The sequence below is a fragment of the Pithys albifrons genome, chromosome 5 (genome assembly GCF_047495875.1).
Source record: "Pithys albifrons albifrons isolate INPA30051 chromosome 5, PitAlb_v1, whole genome shotgun sequence".
NCBI lineage: Eukaryota > Metazoa > Chordata > Aves > Passeriformes > Thamnophilidae > Pithys > Pithys albifrons.
The window spans coordinates 69,529,237-69,543,410 of record NC_092462.1 but is presented as its reverse complement, the minus strand read 5'-3'; the positions used below and the strand labels follow the sequence as shown (position 1 = coordinate 69,543,410).

At 40.7% G+C, this 14,174-nt stretch overlaps 1 protein-coding gene across 1 annotated transcript; it reads right to left on the bottom strand.

The window, feature by feature from the left end:
- Positions 1-8,077: 8,077 nt before the first annotated feature.
- Positions 8,078-13,633, bottom strand: LOC139671951 (transmembrane emp24 domain-containing protein 11-like). The gene is given in 6 exon segments (XM_071555248.1): positions 8,078-8,227; positions 9,099-9,245; positions 11,475-11,600; positions 12,329-12,429; positions 13,317-13,537; positions 13,539-13,633. Coding segments are annotated over 6 exon segments (840 nt in total).
- Positions 13,634-14,174: the final 541 nt, after the last annotated feature.

Below are 14,174 nucleotides of genomic sequence, written 5' to 3'. Positions count from 1 at the left end.
CGGGGGCAGCACAGCCCGGCCCTCACACAGTCCGACTCTCACACCGCTCGGGCCCGGGGCAGCACAGCCCGACTCTCACTCAGCCCGGTCCTCACATCGCCTGACCCTAACACCGCCCGACCCTCACACCGTCCGGGCCCGGGGATGGCACAGCCCGGCCCTGAAACAGCCCGACCCTCACACAGCGCGGCCCTCACACCGCCCAGGCCCGGGGCAGCACAGGCGGGCCCTCACACAGCCTGACCCTCACACAGCCCAGGCCTGGGGGCGGCACAGTGAAACAAAGACAATATGGCTTAAAATTTAACTATATTGTTGCTAGCTTTTGAATTTGCTGGGACTTTGCAGAATGTAATTGTAATGTAACTGTTTGCAGGTGGGGCCAGCCCAAACGGTGGGCAGTTAAGATAAAAGAAAACTAGAGCTAACTTGAGTAGTTGGTGAAAACTTGGTTGTAATAATGCCAAGGACATGGGTTCAATCCCCTATGTGGACCATTGACTTAAGAGTGGGACTCGATGATCCTTGTGGGTCCCTTCCAACTCAGAATAGTCTGTGTGTGATTCTGTGTGTGCAACCAAGAAAAGAGGACTGGCTTGATTGGAGAAGCATCTCAAAGCACATGAGAAGTGCTTTCTAACACAGAGGGGCAAGAGATGCAGAACCTGGACATAAGGGGGGGTTGAAGAACAGTAAATAACATAAGACATAAACAACAGAATGTGTAATTCCATGACACAAATCTACAGAGTGCCTGTAACAGATAATATTTGGAGCTAACTCCTTAAAAAGGGCTGAATTTTGTATACCTGGTGGACACTGAGTGCCATGATCTAGTAATCAAAGTGGGGTTGGATCAAGGGTTGGCTTGATGATTTCAGAGGTCTCTTCCAACCCAGCTTGATTCTATGATCTTTTATCTTCCTTCCTTTCCCACTGCCCAGCTCAAGTCCCTCCTAGTAACTCTCTTACCACCTCTCCTGCCCCTGCTCTCAATCAACCTAATCCTGAGCTGGGACTTAAATGTTACCTCAGTCACCGAGTCCTTCTTCTAGATTTAGCTTTTCATCTGCAGAGGGAGGAAAAAACCTGATAAAAGAATAGTAAAATGTAAGGGGGTGCCAGAGGCTGCAACATAGAGAAACCAGAGTGTCTTGGTTTGAGATAAGCAACTGCCAACCCCCCCAAGCACAGAGAGAAAAGCCTCCCTCCTAACACCAGGGAAAGGGAGGAAAAGAGAGGGGAAAGAAAAAAAACACTTCAAACTGCATTTATACTAAATCTACATATATTTTTCACAGAAAGAAAGAGACAATTAGAAGAGAGTACAAATATACACTCACACAAGTCTGCAACAACAAGTTCCCCACCTCAACTTCTTAACGAACACACAAATTCTACTGTCCTAACTACACATTACTTAAGAAGAAGCTTATTCCCCAGGGAGACAAACCCAAGCAGAAAGGAGAGACCCAGAACAACACATTTTACTTTCCTGAGGTACCCTGTGAGCCAGTGGTGGGCCTGGTCCTCTCCATCCCCCCTGGGACAGCATCGTGAGTCCTCCCAAGAGGAGGGCTGAGAAGCGACTGCCTAACCACTCCCACACTGGTTCCTCCTTCCCTGGAGATGATGTCATAATGTGGTATGGAATACAAAATTACTGGCTAGAAGAGGTCAGCTGTTGGCTCAGCCCAGCTCAAGTCAGCTGACAGCTTCGGCCTAGTCCACAGTTCTGAGCCCAAATCTAGGCCCACCTAGGTGAACCCATAACACAGAGTTAGGGTCAGAGTAGTAGATGAGAGAAGCTGGAGAGTTATATACAACCAGTTTTCTCAAAGGTGCAGGGAAGCTTGAGAGTTATACATAACCAGTTTTCTCAAAGGGGCAGAGTTCTTCAGATGTTCAATGTTACGTCATGTGCCAGTTTTAATTCTGAGCTTGACCCTCGCACCACTAAAAAAGTCATTTTTTCTGGCCTCCCCTCCCTTCCTCAAACGTGGGGACTAAGCTGGACCTCCAGGGCTCCAGGATGGGGCTGCAGCAGGAACCCACTGTCCTTCTCACTCCTCCCAGCTCAGCAAGTATGTGGAAAGTGGCGGTGGATTCCACTCCCTTAAAGGCAGGAATCCAGGAAAGTTGTTGATTTGCTGTCACAGGTTTGCTGTGGCATCTTTCGGTGAGGAAACATGCAAAATCAAGTGTTGATTTTCATCTCTTAGACTAAAAAAAAAACCCTATGGCTTCCTGGTTTCCCTTGATGAAGATTCTAGGAAAAAATTCCCTTTCAGACCTACTTGCAGTGCAGTCTGTAGCTCTGGGTATGACAGAGCCACGAACTGCAGAGGAGGAACCTCTGGCTTTTAACGTCACAAAGGCTGCTGCCCCCAAAGTGCTTCCCATAAGAGCTGTGATTCAACTTCTGCTTTACAGAGTGAATTAAAAATCCTGAAGGAGACTGAAAACATTTCACCAAATCAATGGTATTTTTTCTTATTATTATTATTACTACTAGTATTATTGATAACTTCTCTGGGGACACCCCCTTGTCACGGGGGAGAAGCTTGCGTGCCCTCATGAGGTTGAGAGCTATGCTGGAGGTGGTTTGTGCCGCCGGTAGGGTCTCCCATGCCAGACAGGTCTCAGCTGAAGGGTCAGACAAAGTGTGTCCACGGGCAGGATGGGCTCGCTAGCTGTCTGGCAACCATCCTAGGAGAAGGACAACTCCAACCTCAAACCCGGGCAGATGGAGCTCATTTAGCCCTGTAAGGCCATCCATCTAAGAGAAGGACACTCTAACCAAACCTACGTCCTGAGGTATTCGCTGTCACCATCCAAGCTCGCTAGGCCGTGGCAGATGAACCTTAGGAGTAAAGGGTGGGGCCAGTTCTGCGCATGCTGTGCCTCACCTAAAAAATCCATTGCGCAGGCTTGAAGGGGTCACCCACATTGCAAAGCCCTGTAATGACAGGCGAGGGTTGAAAACGTCAGGTGATAGGAAGCAGCTGGAAGCCGCAGACCCAACCCTGCATGCAGGCGGTTCAGGATATGGGTCATTAGAGACTTGACCCCGGAGATGACAGTCTCTTGTGACAGCATCCTGAATGACCAAGCAGCCTTTTCTAGGGACAGCACTGCTTGCTCCACATGGAGAGGGGCCTAGCAAAGGTGGCCTAAACAAAGCTCATCTCCACACCCGGTTGGATAACCGCGGCCAACCGGCATCTTCCATGCAGTCAAACAAAAACAAAGAGATTTCAAAGGCATACACCTGCCTACAAAGGTGTGCTCAAACTCATGTTGGAACATCAGAACCATGCTTGATACTGGGGATGGTGGATGTCCTGAGCTTCATTCTGCTCTAATTGCCCACGAACTGTCACGGCTCAACATTGACGTTGCTGCTCTCAGTGAAGTCCGTCTTCATGAGGAAGGCAGCCTTAAAGAACATGGTGCTGGCTACATACTCTACTGGTCAGGCAAACCCAAAACCGAAAGACACCTTTCAGGAGTTGGCTTCATGATTAAAAACTCCATTGCCTCCAAACTTGAAAATCTGCCGACAGGTCATTCCGATCGCATTATGTCCTTACGCCTCCCTCTACACAACAAGCAACATGTTGTTCTTTTTAGCGTATATGCCCCAACTCTCCAAGCTGACTCAGCATAAAAAGACAAATTCTACACAGACCTGCGCCGCCTCACCCAAAATGTTCCTGCAGATGATAAGATCATAATCCTTGGTGACTTCAACGCCAGAGTAGGTAAGAATTCTGAAGCCTGGAAAGGAGTCCTGGGCAAACATGGCATTGGAAACTGCAACGACAACGGATGCCTCCTGCTAGTTTTGTGCGGAACGGCAGCTCACCATCACCAACACTATCTTTCAACAGAAAGACAGCCTGAAGACAACCTGGATGCATCCTCGATCCAAGCACTGGCACCTCATTGACTATATCTTAGTACAACAGAGAAATGTCAGTGATGTCCATCATACTCGAGTGATGCCGAGTGCAGAATGTCAAACAGACCACCGCCTTGTGCGCTGCAAACTTAACCTCCACTTCAAGCCCAAACCTAAGAGAGGCGGCATTCCGAGGAGGAGGCTCCAAGTCAGCAATCTTCAAACAGCCACAGTGAGAGACAGCTTCCAGGGCAACCTTCAAACTAGACTTAAAGATAATCCCATAGATCCCTCTCCTGAAACGCTTTGGCAGCATATTAAAAGTTGCATCCTGCAGTCCTCTGAAAAGTCCCTAGAGTTCTCCTCCAAGAAAAACAAAGACTGGTTTGATAAGAACAATCAAGAGATCCCGGAATTGTTGAAGAAGAAGAGAACTGCTCACCAAGCACACCTTGCTCTGCCATCTTGCCATATAAAAAAAGCCTCCTTTCGTCTTGCATGCAGCAAGCTCCAACAGAAACTTCGAGACATCCAGAACAAATGGTGGCTCGACCTGGCAGAAAAGACACAACTATGCGCAGATTTGGGTGACCAAAGAGGATTCTATGAGGCCCTGAAAGCAGTGTACGGACCCACACACCAGGTTCAAAGCCCCCTACTCAGTGCAGATGGTCAACTGCTTCTAACAGATAAAACCTCCATCCTGAACCGATGGTCTGAGCACTTTCAGACTCTCTTCAGTGCCAACCGTGTAGTCCAAGGCTCAGCAATTCAACACATTACACAACAACCGGTGAAACATGAATTGGATGCAGCCCCTACTATGGGAGAGATACTCAAGCCCATACAACAGGTGAAAACTGGCAAGGCAGCTGGGGTTGATGGAATTCCACCTGAAATCTGGAAGCATGGAGGTCAAGCACTCCATGCCAAATTCCACAAGCTTGTTGTGTGTTGCTGGGAACAAGGGGAACTACCACCAGATCTCTGTGATGCAGTCATCATCACCCTGTACAAGAAGAAAGGAGAAAAATCAGACTGCTCAAATTACCGAGGTATTTGCTCTCCATTGCTGGTAAAATCCTTGCAAGAATACTTCTGAACAGATTAGTACCCACTATTGCAGAAGTTCTACCTGAAAGCCAGTGTGGTTTCAGAGCCAATAGGAGCACCACAGACATGGTGTTTGTTCTCAGACAACTGCAAGTGTAGGGAACAGAACAAAGGTCTCTATGTAACCTTCGTTGACCTCACCAAAGCTTTCGACACTGTAAGCAGAAAAGGCCTGTGGCAGATCTTGGAACGTTTAGGATGTCCCCCCCGGTTCCTCAAAATGATCATCCTGCTACATGAGGATCAGCGTGGACAAGTCAGATATGGCGATGCACTCTCTGAGCCTTTTCCAATAACCAATGGTGTGAAACAAGGTTGGGTTCTTGCACCAACTCTATTCACAGTCTTCTTCAGCATGATGCTCCAAAGAGCCACAGCAGACCTCGATGAAGAAAATGGCATCTACATCCGATATCGTACCGATGGAAGCCTCTTCAACCTAAGGCGACTGAAGGCCCACACCAAGACCCTGAATCACCTTGTCCATGAGCTGCTTTTTGCTGATGATGCCGCCCTCGTTGCTCACACAGAAGCAGCTCTGCAGCACTTAACATCCTGCTTTGCAGAGGCTGCTGAGCTTTTTGGGCTGGAAGTCAGCCTGAAGAAGACGGAAGTTCTCTACCAACCTGCACCTCAAGAAGTCTTCCATCATCCTCACATCACCATAGGCAATTCAGAGCTTAAGTCAGTCCAGCAGTTCACCTATCTGGGAAGTATCATTTCCTCAGACGGTAAGATTGACAAAGAGATAGACAACAGGCTAGCAAAGGCATACAGAGCCTTCGGAAAACTCCATAAAAGAGTCTGGTCCAATAAACACCTGAAGAAAAGTACAAAGATCAGTGTCTACAGAGCCATTGTACTGTCTACTCTTTTATATGGGTCTGAATCCTGGGTCATCTATCGCCACCACCTGCGGCTTCTCGAACACTTCCATCAGTGCTGCCTCCGTTCAATCCTAAACATCCACTGGTCTGATTACGTGACCAATGTGTCTGTTCTTGAACAGGCAGGGGTCAGCAGTATCGAGGCCATGCTGATGAAAACGCAGCTGCACTGGGCAGGGCACGTCTCCAGGATGGAGTCTTGAGGAGAAAAGACAATGCAGAAAGAAACTTTCCTTGCCAATGTCACCCAGGGAGACGTTCTGCTGTGCCTTTTGTGACCGGACCTGCCTATCCCGTATCAGCCTTTTTAGCCACCAGCACGCTTGCAGCAAGAGTGGGTAGTGCCCTTCTCAAATCTTCATTCGCAAAGCCTAGCCATGATGATGATTATTGATAAAGAATGAGGCTCTCTTAAGCTACTTTCAAGGCTCCAAGTCTCAGTACTAGTGTGAGTATAGACCAAATTAACAAAGCCTAAGTGTATTGTAGGTGAGATAAGTTTGTCATTGGGATGTGGTTAGAAGTCTTACACTAAATACCAGCTAAAGTCTGAACCACAACCTTGTAGCAACACTTTATTAAACTTTCTTCTTGGCCTTCATATACCATGTGGTTGTAACACATATTTCCTCCTTTCCCACCACCAAAGATCCTATTAAAAGACATTTTGTGAATGAGTTCTCTATGAAAGTAAATCTAATAAAACTTATTTACTGGTCATTCCAAGTGACAACTCCAAAGTCTCAGAATTTTCAATCTAGGACACACCTCAGTGAGCAGCTTTATGAGAGTTTATTTTGATTGATTTTGTTCATAGAACATTGTGTTTTGTCTCTCTTTTTATCAATTTTATGAATTCTTACATTCTCACACCTGTATTTTCATTCCCATACTGAAAATGTAAGGGCAGTGTCTCTTCCTTGGTAATGAGAACAAGAGGTGAGAAGAGAGAAAAAGGAAAGAAAGCAATGCCTTTAAAACAATAATTGGTCCGTAGATACTTCAGCTTTCACTACCTTTTAGACTAGTAAAGGGTCTGGAAAGACAAGTAGGAAGCCAAAGTATAATATTCTGCCATCACAGTCTCTAGAAACTTCTTCAAGTTCCATGGTTTTTATATGTAACAACCTCCAACTCCTCCTTACACCGCTGTTGTTTTCTCCAGCTAATTATCTGGAATTTTAACTACAGCTTTTGACTTGTCATTGTATAATCCTGTAGTTACATTGCTAGTTGTACAGAAACCAGCTAAATTAAGGCATAAAGATACATGCAACCAAGCTGCAATAATGGAAATGGAAAATTAAGTCAAAACCCAGTAAAGTTGCTTAGACTGTCATATTAAAGTTGCTGGATAATTAAAATAATAAAAATTCTCAACACAGAAAAAGACTGAAGAACTTAGCGCAGGAATGAATTAAAATAAAATATGTAGGCACATTTTACCAAGAAACCTGTTATTTGGTTTATTTTGGCATACTTTATAAGAACTATAATTTACATAAACATCTGTGGGAGGTGTCTGATCACAATTCTATAGCCTAATGTTTAGGGCTTATCTGGAAGTAAAAAATAAGTATAACTCCAAATTGCTTGTCTGAGTCTCTCTCTTCCACCGTAATTGCTGCTACCACTGATCAGTTCAAACTTTGAATATTTTAAAAGAAAGCAGTGACAATTATATTTAGGTGTTATAAATACATAGACTGAGTTCAAGACACTCTCGCCAAATTAAGCACCACAGGGGATATAATTATTGCTCTGCTTACTATCTGAATCCTGGTCATTCTGAAGTGCTGAGCTCTATGGTACTACAAAGTAAGATCACTAAGCAAGTAGAGAAATTTTAAATCCTAGGAAACTTTTTTTAGATTTCTATTTTAGGTTTAACAATCCTGAGTTGAACTTAAATGCTACCTTAGTCACCAAATCCTTCTTCTAGATTCAGATTTACATCTGTAGAGGGGGAAAAATGATAAAAGATGGGATTCAAGGAGTAAAATTTAAGGGGATGAAAGAGGTTATGATGTAGATGGAGAAAGCAGAGTTAGTATCAGAGTAGAAGATGAGAGAGGTTATACACAACCAATTTTCTCATAGGTGCAGGGTTTCTTTGGGTGTTCTGTGTTACATGATGTGCAATTTTTGAATCTGTTCAATTACTTTATAAAATTTAAACAAGCTTCTTAGCTATAAAGAAATCTCTGAGAGATTTGATTTGCCAGATCCCAACAAAGATGAGGATGAGTGTTTGCACTATAGCCCACCACAAAATGTTGCTGTTGGTTTCTTCACTTGTCTTCCGAAATTTTTCTTCACGCTCCTGAAGAATAAAGCAAAAGCATAATTATTACCTTTTGGCACTTCATGCTGCTGTCCAGGTAACTGGACAGGCTTCCCTCTTCTGCACAGTGGTGAGCAAACAGTTCTTTTAATGGGGATAAAAATGGAAGTTTGTACTTATCCATATGGTGGGTGTCTTTACAAATCAAAACTGATAAGCAGACACACTGTCTCCTCAAGCAGAAAGGCAAACAGTTCTTCCCTTACTCACAGAAGATATTTTGAGCTAAATATGTTCCATTAGTATAGACTTTAACCTTCTGAGGTTTACAGTCACTTGCATATTGCTGTCAAGAACCCTTTTGCAGCCAAATTTCTATTTTTATGTAACTAGTTGGTATATTTCAAACACAGTCTGAGTGCCTGCGTACGTATGGAAAAGTGAAGAGTGGGTGATTTGTTTGAAGGAGAGTTTTCTTTCTAACTGCATGGAGATGTATAAATATACACTCAGTCCTTTCTTTCCCCACTCGGTAAAGTGTGTGCACATAGACCAGCATGGAAACAACAGCTGGAGACACCACACACAGTGGGACGTGCCACCTGCTCAGCTGCTGGGGCTGACTGACCAGGAAAACCCTGTTCGGAAAATCCTGCTTTAAAATAACACCTGCTGCTACAAAATAGCACCTATTTCCCTAAGCATGAGTTCACAGGGATTAATTAGTTTTTAGGTTACTGCTTAAAAATATTTTCCAAGGTAATGGGGAGTATTTTGGTTAAATACCAATAGGTTTTTATGCATTAGTTCAAAATAATGCTGCAATTGAATAATAAACCTCATAATCCTTAATAAATCAATAAGCCTATGTACAATATTTTCTAACATTTCCATTAGGGAACGTACATACTCTTTCATAGTCTTGTTCTTTGGATACGTGCTGAATTTGCTCAATTAGGTGTTCTAGTCTGACATGAACTTCATCCACTTTTTCTTTGGCTTGAACAGCAGATTCATCAAAAAAGTGTTCTCCGACTCTGATGTCCAAATGGATACGCTGCAAACAGAAAATATTTGCTCATTAGTGTGTTTTCTGCTTTTTCAAAATTCCTTGGAAAAAATGATACAATGGATAATTTCCCTTTAAGCTCATTACAGGAAAATAGTTTTAATTGCTCATAAAAATTCTTCCTAAAATTAGAATCAGGTGGGAAAGTTTGAAGCATTTCTTAATTTTATTTTTAAATTAGATACACAAATTTACAAATCTCACCATGTTAGGGCATTATTTTATGCCAGTATTGATTCAATCAACATGAAAATTCTTTCTTTGTCCAGAATAGTTAAAAAAAAAAAAAGCAGCATTAGGAATGCTCATTATAGTTCACATTCCATCCTAATAATGGAGAAATTACACCTTTCAATAGTACTATAGGAAGCATTTTAAAGATGCACTTCCGAGTTTCCTCCCATGACTGTTGGGACTGTAAGACTGGAAGGAGACCAGCTGAATCACTGTTTGCAGTTTAACAAGGGTATTAAAGCAGAGCCATCCATAAGTTGTCTTTTTCTTTCCCCACACTGTTTCTCCAGCGTGAAATATCTCCCAATATCCTGCAAGGTGTTGCATGATCTGTAGCAAAAATGTCTCAATCCAGCCAGGCAATAGAACCATAGGAACAAGAATGAAGAACAGAACTTGAAATATTATGCAACCTATTTTGTCATGAATGAAAAGTTTTACTAAAACTAGTAGGAGGAAGTCCTTCTAGAAGCTAATTTGTAAATAAAAATAAAAGGGTTTAGCCAAACAATCTGCCAAAAGCTAGAATTTAATATCACCATGGTAGAAGTTGGGTCTACTTAGACATCAAAAATGAATGAAGAGAAGATCTTTCAGTTGTCTTGGAGTTAGCTAACTGTGTAGCTAGAAATCCATCTCACAACTTGATCATCCAATAGTTTATTTATTTTGAGTTGAAGGAATTCAGAGAACCATCTGGTTCTTACAGAAAGCCAGTAAAAGTTTAACTTAGCTAAAGAATGTTTTTCCTTTTGTGATCTTTATTCCTGCAGGCATAACTAAAAAGAGCAATATTTTTGGTTTTCATTTCCATTTTTTCAAGCTAAACAAACCACCCTATTTAATGTTTGTGATATTAATGTTCTCCTTCCCTGCATCTGCTCACTTTTAAATAGGATGACCAGAACTCTACATGGGGTATGTGTCATGTAAAATAATATCACATCTCCATCTATACCAGATAAAAATTGTCTGCATATGCTCAGTCTCATTCATGGTGTGTAATTAACTAGGACCAACCAAAGCCATTACCCTCTCTAGGTGATAAGCGCCACAATTTTTTTTTATTATTAAAACCTAAGTGTTTTTGCAATATGTATGATTAAATTTCCATGTGTTTTTGTCAATCAGTCTGTAAGAACACATAGTGATTGCAACATAATAATCATATTTCCATACTCTTAACTCTTCTCATTTCTGTGTCATCTACATGTTCCCAAAGTACACAGCTTGGATGAAATGTGACCTGCCTCAAAACATTTACAAGATGTTTATCTTTTGCAGTCAACTGAATTAAAAACAGAACAAAACAAAACTAAACAAAACAACAAACCTCCCCCCCCCCCCCCCCCCCCGGCCCCCAACTCTAGAGAGTAATTCTTACATGTTCAACTATCTTTTGGGAAAAATCATATAGAAAAAATTTCAAAACAATTTGGTTCTTTTTCCTGAAACAGATTAGAGCCATGATACCACCTCTGATGGTTTGGTCTTTTAATTTCCAAAATCTGCATTAAGCCAAACTTTCTTGGTAGTAGACAATAACAAGTATGCTAATATATTCTTCATTTCAATGCCTTTCAAAAATTAAAATGTTAAATTTTCACTAGGAATTCAACCTAAGATAGCGAAGACATGGAAGATCTTTATGAGATGTGTTTGTGTTAGCCAGTCTTACATATCAGTCTTTTTAAACCAAATTAGTTGTTCTTGTTGATCAGAATCGTATTCAAAGCACAGTAAAAACATTAAATCTCTCCATCATTATTATAGTCTTGCCTCTTGAATGCTGACTTCTTAAATAGAAGAGAACAGAGTCTTTTTATCTCCTCATCTACACAGTTCTAGGTTTGTCTTCCTTTATCACTAGGAAATGTTGGATTATCTGCTAGAAGTTGGACCAACTTCTAATGTAGTTTGTAATCTCTGCAATCTATAAACAATTTATAGTTACACCAAAGAATATTTGAGAAATACACCTACCAGTTTACTTCCTGCAATTGCCAGAAGTCTTGTGGAGTTTGACTGGAAACAGATAATATGCTCCCCAGAGAGATAGGATGTAAAAGAAAATGTTCCTTGTGGCCCATACAGTTTTGACAATAGTACCTGCAATTTAGATTTGATACATGTTGGGTTCGTAAATTATAAATACCAATTAAACAATCAAAAACAGTACATGAATTGGATGCAAAAAGGAATCGATTGGCCTCCTGACATCATTAAATTTATCTGAATTTCAGGGTAGATCTAGAGAAAATGAAACCAGTTTTGTTCACAGTGTACACTGAAATGTTACAGAATTTTTCAGTGTACCAAACCAATGCTCTCTAAAGCATACAAGTCTGAAAACTAAGACCTCATCTAGGCAGAGAAATAAATTGTGCATTGCTGGAAAGGTTCACGGCAATACAGGCAGCTGCTCTGTATGGAGGCCACGTCCAGCCTTATGGAGTTCTCTACTTTCACACTAGGTTTGTTTATCATCAGCCTTCCTTTCTGCTGCTCAGGAACATTCCGTACCATTTTAATTCATTAGTAAATTTTCTTTTTTTTTTTTTAATTTGTTTTCTGACTTGTCTCTATTCTTAGTGGCACAGTTTCCCAAACATGGTAGTAATGAAAAAATTGTCCATGCTCATACTTATCAAATACCATAATTTCTATTTACTTTGATAGAAACCACAAGGTTCTTTCAGCATCAAAATACCAAACTAGCTGCTAGACTATAGATTTACTTTCTCCCCAGAAGTGTCTTTTATTTTTGGATAGTGCTGCCTTCCAGTGCCAGAAGTCAACTCATAAATTCTACAGAAACATTCATAAAGCATATTTACCTCACCAGAAGGAGTTGAGACAGTCACAAACATTCCCAAACCAGGAGCAGATTCAAGAAAGTCATGTTTATGTATATCCCAGCGTTGTACTTTATAATTTCCTGAATTAGAACATAGATAAATCCATTAAATAAAACAGCATAACATAAACCAACTTTTTTTTTTTTTCAGAAAAAATATTAAGATAAATTATTAAAAATAAAACAATATATGTATTTCATATGTTTGTGATTAAAATTGTTCAGGGGCACTTTACAACACTGTGAAGTGCAATAAATTTTTACTGCACCAGAAAATGTTCTACAGTACTACAAAAAATGGTTAATTAACAAGAAATGCTTTCTGATTTTTCCTAATGTTCTGGCAAGATTAACCTCCAGAAACGATGCTGAGACCCCCAAAAGTACAATGTGCTGTACTTAAATTACATTTTTTGGATTGTCTTTTGTATTTATCGCATTATTTATTAAAGAAAAAGATTAATCTGTTTGTGGGGGTTTTTTGCTATCCCCTTGAAATCTTACATTTACAGTCTTGTAGATTAATTTATTGTGCTTTTGATATCCCAGATGAAATGAAACTACAGTATCTCTTGAATTGTTTCTTTCCAGACCAGCATTAATCAAAACAGTAACTCTCTCATTCATATGGAGAAAACCATGTTACAGAAATTCTGACTTGAATGAGTGCATCAATCAGAATGTGTATAAACACACACATGGAAGCAGCAGTTCCACAGCTGTAGGATTAAAATACATTCTTTGTTTAGTAAAGTGCTCTGAAAACCTGCATTTTTCTGAGTGATGGATACACATGATGTGTGAAGACTTTATTCCTACTCCCTGCTATGAGGAGTTATTTTCATTGTGCCCTTTTCTTAGCACTAATGTTTTACCATATTCATCAGTCACAGAATTTTTTGTTACATTAAAAGTTATCTTTATGATTGCACAGGTTAGATAATCATAGAGCATTGGCAGGTACCTACCAACTACCAACGTGTCACTGGGAAGATCTTCAATTATACATTTCTCTTCTCTTTCTCCAATGTGAAAGTATAAAGCAAGTGAAAAAGAAATCCAAAAGTTCATAAGAAATCCTATTAGTTGGCTTTTCATGTTTTTTGTATATCCCTGCTGGACTGCTTTTGAAGAGAAATAGTTACATGCAAGTGCTTGTAGTCCTGTGGTTCCTTGTTTGCTGCTTATCTGTATTTCTGAGAGAGAAAAAAAACTGTGAGAAAAGGCAGCTGGTGGTTACACATTTATAAATAACTGCAATATGTTCTGGAGAATGAGATAACATGAAAAAGACACCTTGTAAAGTCTTTCTGCTTTCCCAGCATCTAGATTAAAATTTTATTTTATACACTTAGAAGAGGATGAAGCTGAAAGGGCCTCTCAGGTACTTGAGATCAGTCCCCTAGGTTACTGTGAGCAAGCACACAGGCTATCTCTTTCTACAAACTGCTCAATTTTCAAATTCAATGAAGTTATTAAGTTGTATTTCCCATTTGTTCTGGGTGATTATTGCAGAGTTCCACTCCTCTTTTATTAAGAAATCTCGTAATTTCCATCCTAAATCACTGGACAAATGTATGCACCTACATAAAACCACAGGGACTACATAAAAGATCTGGAAGAAACATGGAGTCAAAAGAACTTGAACAGTAAAAGAATCTGGAGCATTAATAAATATGATACTGCAGGGAAAAAAATAAAGACATTTACACTTCCAGGGATCTTTTTATATGAGAATGTCTGTTTCTTAGACACTGCTTAATAAATTATCTATATAAAGCTATAATATAAATCAAACAAAGATTGTTTTGTCCTTTTTACTGATA